At 44.8% G+C, this 22,265-nt stretch overlaps 1 protein-coding gene across 6 annotated transcripts in view; it reads right to left on the bottom strand.

Moving 5' to 3' along the window:
• The window catches only part of CTNND2 (catenin delta 2), a 913,533-nt gene that overhangs the window by 830,404 nt on the left and 60,864 nt on the right, over positions 1-22,265 (bottom strand). Inside the window, exon 1 of one of the 6 annotated variants that reach the window (XM_056520129.1) lies at positions 11,118-11,217. The exons of the other annotated variants lie outside the window; for them this stretch is intronic. Coding sequence (XP_056376104.1) covers positions 11,118-11,183 — 66 coding nt within the window. The 5' untranslated portion in view covers positions 11,184-11,217. Of the gene's footprint in view, positions 1-11,117; positions 11,218-22,265 lie in introns of those variants that run through there. 6 annotated transcript variants of the gene reach the window in all.

Here is a 22,265-nt window from a genome sequence, read left to right as displayed (position 1 = left end):
TACAGGTAAGTTAAATTTTTTTATTGACTCGGAGGGTGGGGGAGGGGCCCGACCGGTATAGCGGTATGGGCAAAAATCCATATCGGTATACCGCCCAGCATCACGGTGGGGGGTGCGTTGCGGCGTGTCGGGGGGGGGGGGGTGGCGGTGCGGGGGGGCGGGGCATTATCGGCTTATCGGCAAGGTAATTGCCGATACCGATAATGCCCAAAATCGTGATTATCGGCCGATAATATCGGCCATACCGATAATCGGTCGATCTCTACAAACTGGCCTAAGCGAAATAGTCTATTCGGCATGCGAGATGGCCACCTACTAAGAAGGCAAAACATAGGTTGAAGGGGACAAAGAAACTCAAGAGATTTGCAACAAGATTGACATACAGGGAGGGATAATGTGGTGTGAAAATGGGAGGACTACAGTACCCAGAAAGATTATCAGTGTTAGGGTTATTTAGTTTAGAAAAAAGGCAGCTTAGGGGAGACCTAATAACTGTGTATAAATATATCAGGGGACAGTACAGAGATCTCTTCCATGATCTATTCATACCAAGGACCGTATCTATAACAAGGGGGCATACTCTACATTGAGAGGAAAGAAGGTTTCTACACCAGCACAGACGGGGGTTCTTTACTGTAAGAGCAGTGAGACTGTGGAATTCTTTCCCGGAGGAGGTGGTCATGGTGAACTCGGAGGTTGTTACGCCAAACAAAGCTGGAGACGTCCGACTGAAGCAACCTAAGATCTGCTACTAGTACTGGGATCGGCAGGGTTCTGAATAGGTAGAGAAGCCGGGGCGAGACCACCATCTTAACAGTATTGACCCTACCGATTGAGGACAAGTAGGGCACATCTAAGGAGCGGAGGTCCGCTCTGATAGAGCAAAACAGAGGCAAGTAGTTAGCAGAATAGAGAGAGTAAACAGGAGGGGTCAAGGACACACCAAGATAAGATAGAGGCGGGGTCTAGATGTGGGGTCAGGAAAGGCAAAGTTAAAGGGGTATTCCTGGCAAAAACCATCTTCTCCCCTATCGAAAGGATAGGGGATAAGATGTCTGATCGCACGGGGCCCATCGCTGGGACCCCCCGCGATCTCCCTGCAGCAGGCCGCATTCTATGCGTAGCTGCGTCTGAAGTTTTCGGAAACCGCCGGGCTTACGAGACGGGGACGTGAGGTCACGCCATGCCCCCTCCATTCATGTCTATGGGAGGGGGCGTTGGGGCAGTTACGCCCTCTCCCATTAAAAGGAATTGAGGGGGCATGGCGTGACGTCACGTCCCCATCTCGGAAGCCCGGCGGTTTGCAAAACTTCAGACGCAGCTACGCATAGAATGCGGGCTGCTGCAGTAGATCGCGGAGGTCCCAGCGGTGGACATCTTATCCCCTATCCTTTCGATAGGGGAGAAGATGTTTTTGCCAGGAATACCCCTTTAAGACACATCAGCTTTTGAGTATGTAGAGGCATGTCCCAGAAAGGTCAGAAAGAAGGCGAATGAGATTCGGAAGAGAGGTAATTAGGCCGAGTAAGGGACAAAAGAAGATCGGCAAACAAGCTTAGTTTATAGCACGTTTGACCGATTGTGGCCCCGTAAATATTAGGAGAGTCTCTAATAACAGCCACCAGGGGCTCCATCACCAAAGCAAAGAGAGCAGGTGAAAGGGGGCACCCCTGGCGGGTCCGACGAGAGGTAGAGATAGGAAGGGGGTAGTAGGCAGTTTAAGATAAGCAGAGGGGTGGGAGTACAGTAAGCTAATAAGATGAACAAATGGACCCGTGAAACCCATACTACCCAGGATAACGTGGAGGTAGGCCCAGGAAACACTGTCAAAAGGCTTTTTCTATGTCTAAAAACAACAACATAAGCGGGGGAAGAAAAGGAAGAAGCCCATTGCATGCCATCCAAGACTTTTCTGATATTATCGGAGGCTGGGGACAAAGCAGACTTGATCAGCATGCACTAGTTTGGGAAGCAGAATTAAGCCGGCGGGCCAATATAGAAGTGAAGATTTTAGTGTCCAAGTTTATGAGAGAAATGGGCCGATAATTAGAGGGATCCTTATGGGGCTTGGGAAATCACTGTTATAAGGGCATCAAGATGTTCAGAAGGGAGAGAGAGCGAGCGTGAAAAAGACAATTACAGAGAAAGACCAAATGAGGAAAAGGTATAGAGGAGAATTTCTTATAATACTGGGCCAAAAGCCCATCAGGGCCCAGGGCCTAACCAAGTTTCAAAAGAAGAGATAGTAGAAGAGACATCCTCAAAAAGAAATAGGAGCATTAAGAAAGTCTCTATCGTCAGAGGAAAGAGAAAGCAAATTAATAGAGAGAAGGAAAGAAGATAAGCAAGAATCAAAGTGAGGCGGTTGGTCCAGAGCAGAATAGAGAGTAGAGAAAAAAAAAAGAATGAAAGGCTTCATAGATAAGACAGGGATGAGAGGAAAGGGAGCCAGGAAGGGTGCAGCTGGACACTATGAAGATAATTCAGACGCTGTCATTGCTTGAGCATCCTAGCACACTGCTTGTCAGGTTTATTGGCAAAGTGGAAATAAGTGGCTCTTGTCCATTTGAGTTGACAAAACAGCATCCAGCTGAACCCTGACCTTCCTCAGAAGATAAAGAGAAGGTTTTCGTTGGTGAGCCAATGAAAGCCGCTCCAGTTTATGCTCCAAGGCAACCTGGTGACAATCGCATTGTAGTTTTAAACCAAAAGCGATCGAAATAAGCTGACCTCTAACATAAGCCTTGTGGGCGGACCAAACCCAAATAGGGTCAGAATCAGAAGTAACATTAGAAGCAAAATACGATGTAAGATCCTCCGCAATAGAGGTCTTAAAGGATGGGTTCGTAAGAAGGAATTCATTAAGTCTCCACTTGAGGGGTAACCGGTCCGCCCACATGGTCCAGCTCAGCAATAACCATGTCGTGGTCAGATCACACAGAGAGGGCGTGGCGAGCATACAGCAACATAGGGAAAGTGGTAGTATTTAACCCCTTAAGGACCAGGCACATTTTGGCATTAAGGACCAGAGCATTTTTTGCACATCTGACCATTGTCACTTTAAGCCTTAATAACTCTGGGATGCCTTAAACTTTCATTCTGATTCAGAGACTGGACCCAGCAGTCATGTTACATATTGGCACCAATGACAAAGTAAGAGGTAGGTGGAGTGTCCTTAAAAATGATTTCAGGGACTTAGGCCGCAAGCTTAAGGCAAGGAACTCCAAGGTAGTATTTTCTGAAATACTACCAGTACCACGAGCCGCACCAGAGAGGCAGCGGGAGATCAGGGAGGTAAACAAGTGGCTCAGAAGCTGGTGTAGGAAGGAAGGGTTTGGGTTCATGGAGAACTGGGCTGACTTCGCTGTCGGTTACCGGCTCTACCGTAGGGACGGGCTGCACCTCAATGGGGAGGGTGCAGCTGTGCTTGGGGAGAAGATGGCTAGAAGGGTGGAGGAGTGTTTAAACTAGCGACTTGGGGGGAGGGAACCTACAGCAAAGATGGGGAAGATAGTGTAGATAGAGAGGTGGGAATTATAAATGTACCTGGGGGTGGAGCGGAGGGAGGGGTTAAAATAGTTAATAGGAATAGGCTTCATAGGAAAATAAAACTTACACCCTTGAATCCCATTAACCCCAATAACATAAAGGATGGAAATGTAAAGTGTATGTTCACAAATGCCAGAAGCCTAGCAAATAAAATTGGGGAGCTTGAGGCCTTGATACTGGAGGAACATATTGATATAGTTGGGGTCACTGAGACATGGCTGGACTCCTCGCATGACTGGGCTGTCAATCTGCAGGGGTTTACATTGTTTCGCAAGGATAGAATGAACAGAAAAGGTGGTGGAGTCTGTCTGTATGTAAGAAGTGGTATGAAAGTCAGTGTGAACGATGCCATAGTGTGTGATGATTCTGAGGAGGTGGAATCACTGTGGGTAGAATTACAAAAGGAGGGAAATACTGAAAAAATAATACATGGTGTAATCTACAGACCCCCTAATATCACTGAAGAGATAGAAGGTCGGCTGCATAAACAAATAGAGAGGGCTGCCCGGAGAGGTACAGTGGTAATAATGGGAGATTTTAACTATCCTGATATAGATTGGGGTCCGGGGTTGGCTAAAACTTCAAAGGGGCGACAATTCCTAAATTTATTGCAGGATAATTTTATGGGCCAGTTTGTGGAGGACCCAACAAGAAGTGATGCCTTGTTGGATCTGATCATTTCCAACAACGCAGAGCTGGTTGGTAATGTAACTGTGCGGGAAAACCTTGGTAAGAGCGACCACAATATAGTTACTTTTGACTTAAAATGTAGAAAACAAAGACAGGCGGGGAAGGCAAAAACATATAACTTTAAAAAGGCAAACTTTCCTGGGCTGAGGGCTGCACTACAGGACATAGACTGGGGGGAGGTGTTCTCAAATACTGATACAGAAGGTAAATGGGACATCTTTAAATCAACTCTAAATAACTATACATCTAAATATATACCAAAGGGGAACAAATATAAACGATTAAAACTAAATCCTACATGGCTGACAAATGATGTTAAAAGAGCAATAAACAACAAAAAAATAGCCTTCAAAAAATTCAAATCTGATGGGTCAGCTATAACATTTAAACAGTACAAAGAGCTTAATAAAATCTGTAAAAAATGTAATAAAAACAGCAAAAATTCTAAATGAGAGACAGGTGGCCAAAGAAAGCAAAACTAATGGTAAATATTTTTTTAGATATATAAATACAAAAAAAACAAGGACAGAGCATGTAGGACCCCTTAATAATGAAAATGGGGAGGTTGTCACAGGCGATAAAGAGAAGGCGGAGCTACTGAATGGGTTCTTTAGTTCTGTATATACTAGGGAAGAAGGAGGAGCTGACATTGGCCAGGTCAGTGCTGGTAACACATCATGCAATGTACTGAACTGGCTTAATGTAGAGATGGTACAAGGTAAGTTAAGTAATATAAATGTAAGCAAATCTCCAGGGCCAGATGGATTGCACCCAAGAGTTCTTAGAGAGGCAAGTTCAGTAATATCTGTACCCCTGTTCATGATATTTAGAGATTCTCTGGTGTCTGGTATTGTGCCAAGGGACTGGCGCAAGGCGAATGTGGTACCAATCTTCAAGAAGGGCACTAGGTCTTCTCCAGGAAACTATAGACCGGTAAGTTTAACGTGCATTGTGGGTAAATTGTTTGAAGGACTTATAAGGGATTACATACAGGAATACATAGGGGATAATTGTATTATAAGTGATAGCCAGCATGGGTTTAGTAAGGATAGAAGTTGTCAAACCAATCTAATTTGCTTTTATGAAGAGGTGAGTAGAAGCATTGACAGAGGAATGGCTGTGGATATAGTGTTTCTGGATTTTGCTAAAGCATTTGATACTGTCCCTCATAGACGTCTGAAAGGTAAGTTAAGGTCTTTGGGTTTGGAAATTTTAGTTTGTAACTGGATTGAACACTGGCTCATGGATCGTAACCAGAGAGTGGTGGTCAATGATTCGTACTCTGGTTGGTCCCCGGTTGTTAGTGGTGTACCCCAAGGTTCAGTACTGGGACCGATGTTGTTTAATTTATTTATCAATGATATAGAGGATGGTATTAACAGCTCTGTTTCTATCTTTGCAGATGACACCAAGCTTTGTAGCACGGTACAGTCTATAGAGGATGTGCATAAGTTACAAGATGACTTGGATAGACTAAGTGTCTGGGCATCCACTTGGCAAATGAGGTTCAATGTGGATAAATGTAAAGTTATGCATCTGGGTACTAATAACATGCATGCATCGTATGTCTTAGGGGGGGATTAAACTGGCAGAGTCACTGGTAGAGAAGGATCTGGGTGTACTTGTAGATCACATACTACAGAATAACATGCAATGTCAGGCTGCGGCTTCCAAAGCCGGTAGGATATTGTCATGTATCAAAAGAGGCATGGACTCAAGGGACAGGGACATAATACTCCCCCTTTATAAAGCATTGGTACGGCCTCACCTGGAATATGCTGTTCAGTTTTGGTCGCTTGTTCATAAAAGGGACACTGTGGAGCTGGAAAGGGTGCAGAGACGCGCGACTAAACTAATATGGGGCAGGGAACATCTTAGCTATGAGGAGCGATTAAAGGAGTTACAATTGTTTAGTCTTGAGAAGAGACGTTTAAGGGGGGATATGATAAACGTATATAAGTATATTAATGGCCCATACAAAAAATATGGAGAAAAACTGTTCCAGGTTAACCCCCCCCCCCCCAAAGGACGAGGGGGCACTCCCTCCGTCTGGAGAAGAAAAAGTTTAGTCTCAAGGGGCGACACGCCTTCTTTACCATGAGAACTGTGAACTTATGGAACAGTCTACCACAGGAACTGGTCACAGCAGGAAAAATGAACAGCTTTAAAACAGGATTAGATACATTCCTGGAACAAAATAACATTAATGCTTATGAAGAAATATAAAATCCCATCCCTTCCCCAATATCGCGCCACACCCCTACCCTTCAATTCCCTGGTTGAACTTGATGGACATATGTCTTTTTTCGACCGTACTAACTATGTAACTATGACAAATTCTACTTTATGTTAGTGGTAAAATGTAATCGATACTTGCTTCATTTCTTGATGAAAAATTCAAAAATTTGATGAAAAAATTTTACATTATGTATTTTTCTAACTTTGAAGCTCTCTGCTTGTAAGGAAAATAGACATTCCAAATAAATTATTTATTGATTCACATATACAATATGTCTACTTTATGTTTGCATCATAAAGTTAACATGTTTTTACTTTTGGAAAACATCAGAGGGCTTCAAAGTTCAGCAGCAATTTTCAATTTTTTTTAAACATTTTCAAAATCAGAATTTTTCAGGGACCATTTCAGTTTTGAAGTGGATTTGAAGGGCCTTCATATTAGAAATACCCAATAAATGACCCCATTATAAAAACTGCACCCTCAAAGTATTCAAAATGACATTCAGTAAGTGTGTGTTAACCCTTTAGGTGTTTCACAGGAATAGCAGCAAAGTGAAGGAGAAAATTCAAATTCTTTTTTTTTTTTTTTTACACTCGCACGTTCTTGTAAACCCAGGGGTAAAAGGAGAGAAATCTTCCTAAAATGTGTAACCCAATTTCTCTCGAGTAAGGAAATCTCTCATATGTGTATGTCAAGTGTTCAGCGGGCACAGTAGAGGGATCAGAAGGGAAGGAGTCACATTTGGCTTTTGGAAAGCAAATTTAGCTGAAATGTTTTTTGGGGGCATGTCCCATTTAGGAAGCCCCTATGGTGGCAGGACAGCAAAAAAAAACTCACATGGCATACTATTTTGGAAACTACACCCCTCAAGGAACGTAACAAGGGGTCCAGTGAGCCTTAATACCCCACAGGTGTTTGACGACTTTTCGTTAAAGTTGGATGTGTAAATAAATAAAACATTTTCACTAAAATGCTGCTTTTCCCCCAAATTTTACATTTTTACAAGGGGTAATAGGAGTAATTGACCCCCAAAATTTGTAACCCCATTTCTTCTGAGTATGAAAATACCCCATGTGTGGACGTAAAGTGCTCTGCTGGCGCACTACTATGATCAGAAGAGAAGGAGCGCCATTGAGCTTTCGGAGAGTGAATTTATTTGGAATGGGAGTCAGGGGCCATGTGTGTTTACAAAGCCCCCCGTAGTGCCAGAACAGTGGACCCCCCACATGTGACCCCCATTTTGGAAACTACACCCCTCACATAATTTAATAAGGGGTGCAGTGAGTATTTACACCCCACTGGCATGACAGATCTTTGGAATAGTGGGCTGTGCAAATGAATACAATACCCCTTATTACATTACGTGAGGGGTGTAGTTTCCAAAATGGGGTCACATGTGGAGGGGGTCCATTGTTCTGGCACTATGGGGGGCTTTGTAAACACAAGTGGCCTTCAATTTCAGACACATTCACTCTCCAAAATCCCAATGGCGCTCCTCTTCTGAGCATTGTAGTGCACCAGCAGAGCACTTTACATCCACATATGGGGTATGTTCTTACTCAGGAAAAAAGCCCCCCAAAATTTGTAACCCCATTTCAAAATTTAGGGTAGCACCAGCATTTTAGTGAGAACATTTTTTTTTCCTTCATTTTTCCATCCAACTTTAATGAAAATTCTTCAAACACCTGTGGGGTGTTAAGGCTCACTACACCCCTTGTTACGTTCCTTGAGGGGTATAGTTTCCAAAATGGGGTCACATGTGGGTGTTTTTTTTTTGTGTTTATGTCAGAACTGCTGTAAAATCAGCCACCCCTGTGCAAATCACCAATTTAGGTCTCAAATGTACATAGTGCGCTCTCACTCCTGAGCCTTGTTATGCACCCGCAGAGCATTTTACGCCCACATATGGGGTATTCGGGAGAAATTGCGTTATAAATTTTCGGGGTCTTTTTTTGCTTTTACCAAAATATAAAGTATGGGGCAACATCAGCATGTTAGTGTAAATTTTTTTACACTAACAGGCTGGTGTAGACCCCAACTTTTCCTTTTCATAAAGCGGTAAAAGGAGAAAAAGCCGCCCAAAATGTGTAGTGCAATTTCTCCCGAGTACGGAGATACCCCATAAGTGGCCCTAAACTGTTTCCTTGAAATACGACAGGGCTCTGAAGTGAGAGAGTGCCATGTGCATTTGAGGACTAAATTCGGGATTGCATAGGGGTATTCTATAAATCTAAAAATCCATATGATGACTTATTTTTTGCGCCACCAATTCTACTTTGCAGTGACATCAATCATTTTACCCAAAAATCTTTGGCGAAACGGAAAAAAATAATTGTGCGACGAAATTGAAGAAAAAAACGCCCAAAGGCGGCTATAACATTGCATACACTGATTGCCAGCACTTTTCACTGCAAACCCATAGCTTTGCATTGATCAGTGTTATTGGCGGTCGATTGCTCAAGTCTGAATCTCAGGCTTGGAGCAATCAATCGCCGATCAGAAGCGCTGGAGTAAGGTGTCCTAGCTTATCGGGACACTGCATTTTCACTGCGGTGGTCCTGATCAGCCCCACTGAGAAGCCGGGAAAGTTTTACTTTCATTTTAGAAGCGGTGTTCAACTTTGAAAGCCACGTCTAAATGGTTAATAGCGCGCTATTAGCCCCGGGTCCCAGCTTCAGATACATGCCGGACCGAACCGATATGACATGTAAATATACATCCGTGGTCGTTAAGGGGTTAAAAGCGACCAATGCGGGAAGAATGCTTCTGCAAGGGGGAAAAAAAGGAATATCCCCAAGCCGAACCATTATACTCGCGTCATGCATGAGCCAATTGTAGTCAGCAAAATGAGGAATGTAATGATTTTTGCTTGGATTTAGACCTCACGAGGGGTGTAGGGGAGGACCTGCCCAATTTCCCATTCAAGACAAAACTGAAGTCCCCCACACATAGCAAGACATCATAAGTAAAAGAGAATAAAAAAGTGCACATAGTATTAAAAAAGGACACAGGGTTAACATTAGGGGCATTTGAATTGACAAGACAAGCGGCGCCCATAATGGGAACCCAAGAAAAAAAATAAAAACATAGCGACAAAGGTAGAGTATTGTGGATACAAATAATACACCCCTGCATTTAAATTGAAAAGAAGACATACCATATATACTCGAGTATAAGCCGACCCGAATATAAGCCGAGGCCCCTAATTTCACCCCAAAAACCCAGGAAAAAAAAAAAAAGCTTTGACAGCGGCGATCTAGTAGTCCAACGCGCACTTTTCTCATTTTATCCCGTCCGGGCTGCAAAATTTTAAAAAACGTACTTTTTCTTACCTGCCAACGAGCCCCCGGAGCTCCGGTACAGGTTTTCGGTCCCCGGGCTGTATTCTTCTTACTTCCTGTTAGCCCGGCACGTCACACGGAGCTTCAGCCAATCACCAGCAGAGGCGGGACATCGCTGCGGCCGGTGATAGGCTGAAGCTCCTTGTGACGTGCCGGGCTAACAGGAAGTAAGAAGAATACAGCCCAGGGACCGAACACCTGTAACGGTGTGTACCGGAGCTCCGGGGGCTCGTTGGCAGGTAAGAGAAAGTGCGTTTTCTTTTATTTTGCAGCCCGGACGGGATAAAACGAGAGAAGTGTGCGCCGGACTACTCCTTTAATAGCCAGCCGTGGCGATCGCCGCATGCTGGCTATTAGCGGCGGCCCCCGGCTACTGAGAACAGCCGGGGGCTGCAGAGTATGGAGCGGGCACGAGTCCGGAGCCCGCTCCATACACAATGCTGAGCACCGCATGCTGGATACTAGCGGCGGTGATGCATCAGCGGCCCCCGGCTACTGAAATCAGCTGGGGGGGTCGCAGAGTACGGAGCGGGCACGAGTCGGAGCCCACTCCATACATCCAGAGCGAAGCCGCGTCAGATCCGGCCTGCCCGGCTCCACAAATGTGGAACTTGTATCTCCTGATGCCCGGGACATGCTGTTCCGGGCGTCAGGAGATACAAATTCCACATCCCTAAAAGAATCGATTCAAAAATATTTTTTCTTACATCCCTACAGTCAAGTCCCTTTGGGTGAATCACGCTGTGGACAGGAGTTACGGTGTGGAGAGGGGACCTGGGTCCAGGTACTGAGGAGGAGCCGACCAAATAATGTTCTCCTTGGTGAGGGCCTCCTGGGCATCTGAGAGTGTGGACATTGTAGGAGCAAAAAAGGACCTCTGAATGGCGCTGCTAGTTCCATAGATGAATGTGAAGAATCAAATCCAGAGAGGAATAGTTGTAAAAGCTGGAAGGTTAATTGCATCTTAATAAAAACAAAACCACTGCAGGAAAGGATTACACGTTTCTGGGGAACCACCCCCTTCTTCAGATCACTCACCCCACAACCCATCTTTACACCTGTCCAGTGTTTCTCCCCCATAATTCATTTCTCCACTGTTACTGAAGACAAACCATTTAAACAACTTACCTCATTGCACCTCACCACCTTTGCACTTGACTTATTTCCATCCCACCTCAACCCCAACCTGACTACAGTATTCCCCCCAACCCTAACCCATCTCTTCAATCAATAAACACTATTTTTCTGTCATTTAAATATGCAACCACCACACCCATCCAGCTACTGCCCTCTCTCACCTCTTCCTTTTGCTTCAAAACTCCTTGAACATCATGTCTACCTTGAATTGTCCTCCCACGTCTCATACAACTTACTCTTCAACCGCCTCCAACTGCTTTCCATCCCCACCACTCAGAAACTGCTTTAAGGCTGGGTTCACACCATGTTTTTGCAATATAGTTCCCGTATCAGGTTTTTAACAAAAAAAAAAAACGGATTCCTCAAAACCTGACTTATCAAAACGTGTGTACAAATTTTAAAACCGTATATGGTTGGAAAAATTATATCCGGTTGCAACCGTTTTTTAAAGGAAAAAAATTTATCTTTTTTTTTTTTAAGCGTTTATATATAACTTTCAGTTTTAAGTCAATAAAGAAATAAAAGAACAAAAACTGCCGAGCAAAATGCTCCTGAGCCCCCTGGTCACATTTACAAAGTCAGGGGAACAAGTTGTCATCGAGCAGACAATCAGGAGGTTCACACCTGGCCGACACCAAAACAAAAGACACTAAGACTTTCCGTGCACAAAACAAAAAAAACCTGATAAGGCTCCTATTGGAGCCTGTAACCAGATTATTAATAACACCTAAGAGACAAACTACAGGAGAGAACACATAAGGAAAGTCCAAGTAATCACCCTGAACTGCAGCACCTCTTTCCAAAAGGGCTCCACACAAGGGCAACGCCACATTGCATGCAAAAGAGAGCCCACATCCGCACTGCACAGAAACGAGAGTCGGAAGAGGAGACCCCAATGCGAAACAACTTAACCGGAGTGTAGTATAGACGGAGGATGAGCCGTACCTGAATGAGTAAATCCCTAGCACTAACCACCGTAGGGTAATAGATCTTTGTAACTTCCCGCCAATGATCTTCAGTCAAATCAGGAATATTGGCCGCCCATTTTGCAAAAGCCAACTCAAACGGATCAGGACCCACCGACTGGAGCAGTGCGTATGCAGTTTAGTGAGGTCGGCGGTTCCCATTAGCAGCTCCACCTCAAAAAAGGCCGGGGTCACATCAAGAGAGCCAAACTGCGCCACCACCACATGTCTCAACTGGAAGTATCGTAACTGGGCACTCCAAGGGAGATTAAAGCGGTCAGACATCTGCTGGAATGAGGGGAAGGAGGAAAACTCCCAAAACAGATGGATGGCAAACTTGACTCCATGATCGTTCCAGAAACCAGCTGCCTCCAACTCCTGTAGGTGCTCAAAATGAGGATTTCCCCCCCCCCCCTCCCCCAAGAGGTGCCCTAGGGGACATTACCGTAGTGGTAATCGTCTGAAAACCCCCAACCACACCTCAGCCACTGTTTGAATAGGGGTCAGCAGCCTGGAAGAAGTATATTTATACAGGACATTAGTCAATGTTTCATACGAACCCATGAGAGCTCCCGCTAGAGCAGTAGAAACGTTCGCCAGGTCCAGGTCGATCCACCAGGCAGCATACACCAATTAAGATGCCAGGAAGTAATTTTACATATTAGGGGCAGCCAGACCACCCCTCTATTTGGACACCTGGAGCAGTGCCTGACCCAATCTTGGGAGTTTGTCTTGCCAATAGAAGGATCTCTGAACACAACTCAGTTTTGTAAAAAATAAATAAATAAATAAAAAACTTTTTAGGGGGAAGAGATACAGAAACTTGGGTAAATAATTAATTTTAGAGAGAAGCAAGGAAGACCCGGCCTGTAATTTGTCAGTAACAGATACCAACACCGGTACCAGATTCCACCGCACATGATCCATTACACAAGGAGAAACCTCTACTCCCAAATATCTGAACTGAGCAACAGCTTGCAACCCACGGGGGAGAGGTGACACCGGATCCATCCCTGCAGATCGAGCCATCAAGTTAACCCTGGTGCCAGAAAATGAACTAAAGATGGCTAAAAGGGAGAATAAGGCCCCCAGGGAACCCTGAACATCCGCCAAGTAAACCAATGTGTCAACCGTATACATGGACACCTTTTCCTCCAAGGAACCCCTACAGATTCCATGAATATTAGTGACCGCTCGAATGGCCGCAGCCAGGGCTCAACCGCTAGGGCAAACAAAAAGGGAGACGGGGCATCCCTGCCTCATTCCACTACCCAGTCGAAAGGACCAAGGGCCAAACCCGAGGACTCCCAAAACACCCTGCAGATACAACCATTCCACTGAATCAAAAGCCTTATAGATGTATAAGCTGACCACATATCCCCCGAGGCAACCCCGTCTGCTGCAGCTATGTTAAGGTGTAATCAATGGACATTAATATCGGTAGCTCTTCCCGGCATAAAGCCCGTCTGGTCTGGATGAATGACAGCGGCTATAACCCTGCGTAAAAAACACTTTAGCCAGTAGTTTGATATCTATATTGAGGAGAGAAATAGGTCTATAGGAGTCTGGTAAAGTCTGATCCTTTCCCGGCTTGGGAAGAACTACAATCAGGGCTTCTCTCATGGAATGAGGGAGTGTCCCAGTCTCCAAAACTGCATTAAAAAGGTTCTGTAAGATAGGAATCAGCCACTCCTCATTCACCCAGTACCAGTCCCCAATCATACCATCCAACCCTGGGGTCTTTCCGACTGAAGGGAGGCAATAGCTAGGGAGACTTCCTCATCAGAAAAAGTGGCATCTAACACGGCCACTTAAGCTGCATTTAAAGGGGTAAAGGGCAAGCTCTGCAAAAATGACACTAAACCGTCTGGAACAGATGGTAAATGAGTGGTGTAGAGGTCACTATAAAAGTCCCGAAACACATTATTGATGGATATGGGGTCAGTTTTCAATATCCCATTAGTCCCTCTAATACAAGGTACAGCAGCTACAGGCCTACTTTCTCTAGCCAAATACGCCAGCAACCTACCATTCTTGTCCCCAAATTCAAACATAGTCGCCTCCTTATCCACCATTCTCTTCTGAATCCTCTCCTTCTGAAGGATTAAGAGAGCTCTTTGGGGGCAGAGGTGATAAGGGACTCCTCCCCTAATGTTGAACGTAAATGGTTGAATACCCAATCTCCACATGCAATGCTCTCTCTCTAGTTGAGTGCGCTCGCCTCTGACTGGTCACCCCTGTCATAAATGCTCCCCGAACATGAGCTTTGTATGCATCCCATAGCACCAAAAACAATTATGAGCTTCTAGCAAGGAAGCCGTCACCACCTCATCCTGCAGCCACCTGGGGTGCATTCGCCAGACCTTGGAGGAGTGACGAGGGCCCAGACCCAAGGAAATTCTAAGCGCTGAGTGGTCAGAGATGCCCCTATTGGTGTACAAGACGTCGCTTACCAGAGGTAGAAGATCAGATGAGGCAAATGCCATATCTATCCTTGAGAACGACTTATGCACCACCAAGTAATAGGAGAATATTGGGTCAGATGGATGCTTCCAGTGCCAAACCTCAGTAACGGACAATGCCGTACTTCAGTTAAGACCATGAGAGCCAGAATCTGCTGCACCAGTGCAATCGACAGCCGGATCTGGGACTGCATTGAAGTCACCTATATGGAGAACAGGAAGAGAAGGAAGTGTTAACAATTTAGAGGTAAGACCGTCTAAGACCTCAACCTGAAATGGAGGAGGGACATATTCAGAAAACAAAAGAAGACTAAAGACATGCAGGGAACACTGGACAATCGCAAACCTCCCAAAATGATCACAAGCCACTTAATCAATGACCAAGGGATTTAGTAACCAAAATAGAGACTCCCCTTGCAGAAGAAGAAAGAATGGAATGGTAACCCCTCGCTATCCATGTCCGTTTCAGAGCAAGTATTTTCTGGCCGGTTTAATGGGTTTAAGTCCAGACACAGAGCAGTTTAAATTTAGAATTAAGACCTCTAACATTCCAGCTTATAATTCTAAGGGACCATTATTCTCGATTATTGGGGAAAAAAACATCGGCAGAAGGTGTATAACATGACATAACACCCATTTGTTTTACAAAATGGGCAGAGCATAGATACCATCATACCTGGGCCAAAGCACCCCCTCCAGGGAGACTCCAGGAGCACACGGCAAGCACACCACAGACAAAACACTGGACCAGACAAACAGGAAAACAAACACAAAAACAAATGCAATATGTAACAAATACATCCCCAACACCACCCTGTCTAACACTATTCTCGTGTAGACCTAGACCCCGAAACACTAATTAGCAGAGGTAGCAAGAGTCCTAGCGACCCAAACAATCCCACTCTCTCCCACCAACCCAAACTAACTAAACAAGCTCGGGCCAACTCACCAGGGAACCCTTAAACGGGCAGGGAGTTGAAGTCCATGGCAGAATTCCAGAATCAGTTCCTTTGGGGGGGCAAGCCTAACCCCTAGCATTACCTAACTAAACATTAAAGAGGAGTCCAGCTGCAGTGGGCTGGAACCCGATGTGCCCTCTCCACTGTAAAGTAGGATGAGAAGGTGTCAGGTGGCAACACTTCTTTCAGCCATTTTTCCAGGAAGGCCACAGGATCCGAGCCCTCTGCTTTTTCAGGGAGGCCCACCAGGCGGATATTGTTGCGCCTGAGCCTATTTTCAAGATCATCAGCTCTATCCAACACATTCTTAATTTGCCGCTGCATGGAGGACAACTGTGCAGGAATAGGTTGTAAAGTATCCTCAATAGTGGAGACCCGGCACTCCACCTCCCCTGTACGTTCCTGGAGCTTTTCAGTCTCATGACGAAGTATCACGAAGTCCTGCCTAAGTTCATCGACTTTGAAAATCATCATGGTTTGGCAAGAGGTGAACGCCACCAACGGTTTAGTAAACTTCTGATTCACGGAATCCGCTGGACAGGAGGAATGATGAGATGAAGCACATCAGCAAGGAAATCCAGAGAACATAGGAGGGGAAGGAGCAGAATACACTCCACCAGCAGCCTCCACTGGCCTGGCAAATTGGCTGAGAGCTTTAGCGGCCTGCTCTGAAAACCTAAGAGGCCAGTGGGGTAGGCGCACAGGAGTTACGTCTAGCTTGATCACCGGCAGGTGGAGGGCCCTCATCAGAGAAGGCTTCATCATCGGTAGATTGTCTCGCAGCCTCAGCCGCATGTTTAGAAGTTTAGATTTCTTGTAGTGACCTCTCGTACCCCCCCATAGTTCTCAACAGTGGATGCACCTCAGATTCAAGCGGACCCGTAATACAGGCCAATAGCAGGATATAGATGTGGAGAGCAGTCCCAATCCAGCAGCAACACCTGTGGACCTGTGCAGGCCCCTCAGGGTATCCAACGGTGGAGGGTAAAAGTCCCCAGGGAGCACAGGGTCAGTACAGTCCTTAGGTAACAGTGCCAGCAAAGTCCTCAAGGAGCACAGGGGGGGCTGACTCACCCTGCTCCCTCCTCAGCAACTGCAGCCTTCAGCCAACACCAGCACTTCCCGGGAGTCTCCAGGAAAACCAGAGGCCCGAAAGAAGGAGGTTACACTCATGTGATGGACATGTGTAACAACATTGTAGTAATCTGGGGGGGGGGCTTAACACTCATGACAGTTGCACTTTAAACACTCATTCCCCTTCAGTCCATGCTCAACCCTACTACTAATCCACCTTTCTCATCTTGCTTGCCCTTTGCCACTCCCCTGTGTCAATCCCTCCACTGGCTACTCATTGCCCAATGAATTCAAATTAAGCTGTTCCCCACAGCATACAAGGCCATCCACAACCTGTGTGCCCCCCATACATCCCTGAGCTAATCTCCGGATACTGCTCCTCGTGTACTCATCGATCATTTCAAGACCTCAGCCTGTGCTATCCCCTTGTCTGCAGCTTACACAACCATCTACAAGATTTCTCCTGAGCTTCCCTGATACAATGGAACCAACTACTCAGACACATCTGAGTCTTACCCACTATCAAGACCTTTACTTTAGGAGCAACCTGAAGACCCATCTCTTCAAGCAGCTCCTTCTCCACCTACTCACAGATGATCTGCTGTCACCCTCACCTACTGTTTCCTTCCCCTCCTTGTGAATTGTAAGGTCTTACGGGTAGGGTCCTCTTCCCTCTATATCAGTCTGCAACTTAATCTGTGTCACATTCATAGTTCCTGTATTATGTACTCCAACACTTATCAAATGTAAAGAGCCCTGGATCCAAGGGCTCTATATAAATAAATAAAATAAAAATGTTTTATCCCTTAAAGGAGAACTCCAGACCATAAAAAATTCCCACATAGTGCCGGCAGTATAAAAATAAAGATGTACATACCTTCCTCCGCTCCCTCGGGGCCTCCGGTAACCGGCTCCGGTCTACGCCGCAATCCACTTCCTGGTTGCCGGTGGTCGAATAAATCAGCCAATCACCAGCCGCAGCGTAGTCCGACTCGGCCGGCTATAGGCTGAGCAGCAGTATGACGTTTTCGGCCCGGCCGCAGGTGCCGGTGTAGTGAAGAATTTTGTATCCTGAAGCGTTTTCACACTGCCGCTCAGCCTATCGCCGGCCCAGTCGGACTGCGCTGCGGCCGGTGATTGGCTGATTCATCCGACCACCGGCAACCAGGAAGTGGATTGCGGCGTAGATGTATGATCGCTAGGGTCCCACTGTTAGGACCCCCGTGATCTCGGTGCAGCCCCCAACCCCTTTGTGAGGTCATGCCACGCCCCCTCCATTCATGTCTTTGGCCTTAAAGGGAATGTGTCACTTTTTAAATATATTACTAAAATTGTGATGTGTATTAGCCCTTTGGGTACGAAGCCCATTTCACCTAAAGGATGGGGCCAATTTTCATTTTTGCACTTTTGTTTTTTCCACCTCTCCATTTAAAAATAATAATGCTTTAAATTTTGCACCTATAGACCCATATAAGGGCTTGTTTTTTTTGCGTCACCACTTGTACTTTGTAATGACATCACATATTTTAGAACAATCTGTGGCAAAAAAAAAAATTTGTGAGGTGAAATTTTAAAAACAAAACAGTATTTTTTTTTTTTTGGGCTTCAGTTTCTACGCAGTGCACTTTTCCATAAAAATTAGACCTTCTCTTTATTCTGTAGGTCCATACGGTTACAAAGATACCTAATTTATGTAGGTTTAATTTTATTTTACTACTTGCTACTATTTAACTACAAGCGCCAAAATTAGTATGTTTAAAATTGTCAACTTTTTAATTTTTCCGCATACGGGGTTATATGAGGGCTCGTAGTTTTTATCGGTACCATTTTTGTTTTGATGGGACTTTTTTTTTTCTTTTTTTACGTGTGCGCCATCGACCGTGCGGGTAAACTACCCTTATATTTTAATAGCTTGGACATTTATGCACGCGGCGGTACCACATATGATTATTTTTATTATTATATTTTATTATTTTAAAAATGGGAAGGGGTTCATTCACTTTTATAAAACCTCTTTTTTTTGCACTTTATTTCTTTTTTAGCCCCCATAGGAGGCTATATCATGCAATCTTTTGATGGCATACACTGATCAATGCTATGCCATAGCATAGCACTGAACAGTTATCAGGCTTGGAGCAGCAGATCACCGATCGGACAGCAAGGAGGCATTTGAGAACCCTCCCGCTGTTTTGGAGAGTGAATTTCCCTCAATTTCACCGAGTTGGTCCCAATCAGCTCCACTGAGCTGCCGGGACACACACTTTTGGTTTAGATGCCACAATGAACTTTGATCATGGTGCCTAAAGGGTGAATGCAGGGCATCGGCCCGATCGGCAATCCACCTGTTGCAAAAGTACAACTCCCAGCATGCACAGTCTGTCAGTACATGCTGGGAGTTGTAGTTTTGAAACAGCTGTAGGTTTGCCCACCATGTGAATGTACAGGGTACATTTACATAGGCAAGTTTACAGTAAGTTTCCTGCTTAAAGTCTGAGCTGCGGCAAATTTTTCGCCACAGCGCAAACTCCTAGCGGGAAACTCACTGTAAACCTCCACCAGTGCGAATGTACCCTAAAAACACTACACTACACTAATACATAATAAAGGGTAAAACACAAATACACCCCCTTACACTGTCTCCACTAGCCCCCCCCCCCCCCGCCAATGAAAATGAAAAACTTATTGTATGGCAGTGTTTTCAAAATGGAGCCTCCAGCTGTTGCAAAACAACAACTCCCAGCATTTCCGGACAGCCACGGACTGTCTAGGCATGCTGAGAGTTTAGCAACAGCTGAAGGCACCCTGTTTGGGAATCATTGGCATAGATTACCTCTATGTCCACGTCTATGCAATCCCTACTTTAGTTCTCAAATGCGCATGGCGCTCTCTCACTTCGGAGCCCTGTCGTATTTTAAGAAAACAGTTTAGGGTCACATAAGGGGTATTTTCGTACTCTGGAGAAATTGCACTGCAAATTTTGGGGGGCTTTTTCTCCTTTTACCCTTTATGAAAAGGAAAAGTTGGGGGCAAAACCAGCCTGTTAGTGTAAAAAAAATATTTTTATTTTCACAAGCGGTAAAAGGAAAAAAAGACCCCCAAAATTTGTAACGCAATTTTTCCTGAGTACGGAAATACCCCATATGTGGGCGTAAAATGCTTTGTGGGCGCACAAGGTGCAGGAGTGAGAGCGCACTATGTACATTTAAGGCCTAAATTGGTGATTTGCATCGGGGGGGGGGGGGGGCTGATTTTACAGAAGTTCTGACAAACACAAAAAAATAAATACCCACATGTGACCATTTTGGAAACTACACCCCTCACGGAACGTAACAAGGGGTGCAGTGAGCTCTAACACCCCACAGGTGTTTAAAGAAAATTCTTCAAAGTTGGATGGGAAAATGAAAAGAAACATACCCCATATGTGGATGTAGAGTGCTCTGCGGGCAAACTACAATGCTCAGAAGAGAAGGAGCGCCATTGGGCGTTTGAAGGGAAAATTTGTCCGGAATTGAAGGCCACGTGTGTTTACAAAGCCCCCCTGGTGCCAGAACAATGGACCCCCACCACATATGACCCATTTTGGAAACCACACCCCTCATGTAATGTAATAAGGGGTACAGTGAGCATTTATGCCCACAGGTGTCTGACAGATTTTTGGAACAGTGGTCAGTGAAAATGAAATGTAATTTTTCATTTGCACAGCCCACTGTTCCAAAGATCTGTCAAACACCAGTGGGGTGTATATACTCACTGCACCCCTTATTAAATTCTGTGAGGGGTGTAGTTTCCAAAATAGGGCCACATGTGGGGGGTCCACTGTTCTGGCACCATGGGGGGCTTTGTAAACACACATGGCCCCGACTTCCATTCCAAACAAATTCACTCTCCAAAAGCTCAATGGCGCTCCTCCTCTTCTGAGCATTGTAGTTCGCCAGCAGAGCACTTGACGTCCACACATGGGGTATTTCCATACTCAGAAGAAATGGGGTTACAAATTTCGGGGGTCATTTGCTACTATTACCCCTTGTAAAAATGTAAAATTTTGGAGGGGAAATGCATTTTATTGAAAATTTTTTTTTTTCCATTTACACATCCAACTTTAACAAAAAGTCGTCAAACACCTGTGGGGTGTTAAGGCTCACTGTACCCCTTCTTACGTTCCTTGAGGGGTGTAGTTTCCAAAATAGTATGCCATGTATGTTTTTTTTTGCTGTTCTGAGACCCTAGGGGCTTCCTAAATACGACATGCCCCCCAAAAACCATTTCAGCAAAATTTGCTGCGGCGGAATTTTCGCTTTGAATTTCCGGCAGAAATTCTGCTTACTATAATGCATAGTGTAGTGAATGGTTTTCAGTTCACAAATTCACACTTCGGAATTTGTGAAGCGGAAAATCCGGATGAAAAATCCACTAGAAAATTTCCGCCTGAAGAAAGGGGTTGCTCTTTCTTCAGGTGGAAATCCTAGCGGAACACATAGCAGTCTATAGGAGACTGCAGTGTCCGCGCGGTCCGACTGAATTAGGCGGAACTCGGAATCTCCGGGCGGAAATTTTCTGCCCGGAGATTCCGTAGTCTGAACCTAGCCTAAGGGATGTAGTTTCCAAAAAAATATGCCATGTGGGTTTTTTCTGCTGTCATTTCAGAAAAACTCACTCTCCAAAATCCCATTGTCACTCCTTCCCTTCTGTGCCCTCTAGTGCACCCACAGAGCACTTGACATACACATTTAACCTACATACACCTACAACCGTATACAGTTTTCTGACCGGACCTAAAACCGTGGTATACCACGGTTCTAGGTCCGGTCAGAAAACCGCATTAGGGGAAAAATGAGACAACCGGAGTCAGCGTTTGACTCCGGTCGGCTCATTGAAATGAATGGGGTTCGGGCCAGATTCGGCTGGGAAACAGGAGCGGCCGGTTTTCGCCCCTCCCAACCGGATCCAGCAACCGTACACTACAACACTAGTAGTGTGAAAGCACCCTTAGTAAGATTTCTCTCCTTTTACCCCTTGTAAAAATTCAAAAACTAGGTCTACAAGAACATGCCAGAGTAAAAAATGAAGATTTTGAATTTTCTCCTTCAACTTGCTGCTATTCCTGTTAAACACCTAAAGGGTTAACAAACCTTTTGAATGTCATTTTGAATACTTTGAGGGGTGCAGTTTTTATAATGGGGTCATTTATGGGGTATTTCGATTTTTAAAATGTTGTGAATTGGAAAATTGCTGCTATAATTTGAAGCCCTCTGATTTCTTCCAAAAGTAAAAACATGCCAACTTTATGATGCAGACATAAAGTAGACATATTGTATAAGTGAATCAATATATAATTTATTTGGAATATTCATTTTCCCTATAAGCAGAAAGCTTCAAAGTAAAAAAAAAAATATATATATATATATACATTTCCAAATTTTCCTCATATTTTGGAATTTTTCACCAAGAAATGATGCAAGTATCGACAAAATTTTACCACTAACCTAAAGTAGAATGTCACGAAAAAACAATCTCGGAATCAGAATGAAAGGTAAAAGCATCCCAGAGTTATTAATGCTTAAAGTGACAGTGGACAGATGTGCAAAAAATGGCAGGGTCCTACACTGAAAATTGGCTGGGTCCTTAAGGGGATAAAGGGGTATTAAAGGATTTTTTTTTATTTGACTATGCTACAGGGGCGGTAAAGTTAGTGTTGTTCATAATATAATTTCTGTACCTGTGTGTGACGGTTTTCTCAATTCTTATGTGATTTTCACCCCAATATTTATTTTTAACAGCATACAAAATGACTGTTGTCTCAGATTTTTCCCAGGTTGCAATGCGGCCGAGACCTGATTCACTAGTCAGTT

Source organism: Hyla sarda, chromosome 5, assembly GCF_029499605.1.
Source record: "Hyla sarda isolate aHylSar1 chromosome 5, aHylSar1.hap1, whole genome shotgun sequence".
In the NCBI taxonomy this organism is placed as follows: Eukaryota; Metazoa; Chordata; class Amphibia; order Anura; family Hylidae; genus Hyla; species Hyla sarda.
This window is presented reverse-complemented; position numbering and strand designations above follow the sequence as displayed.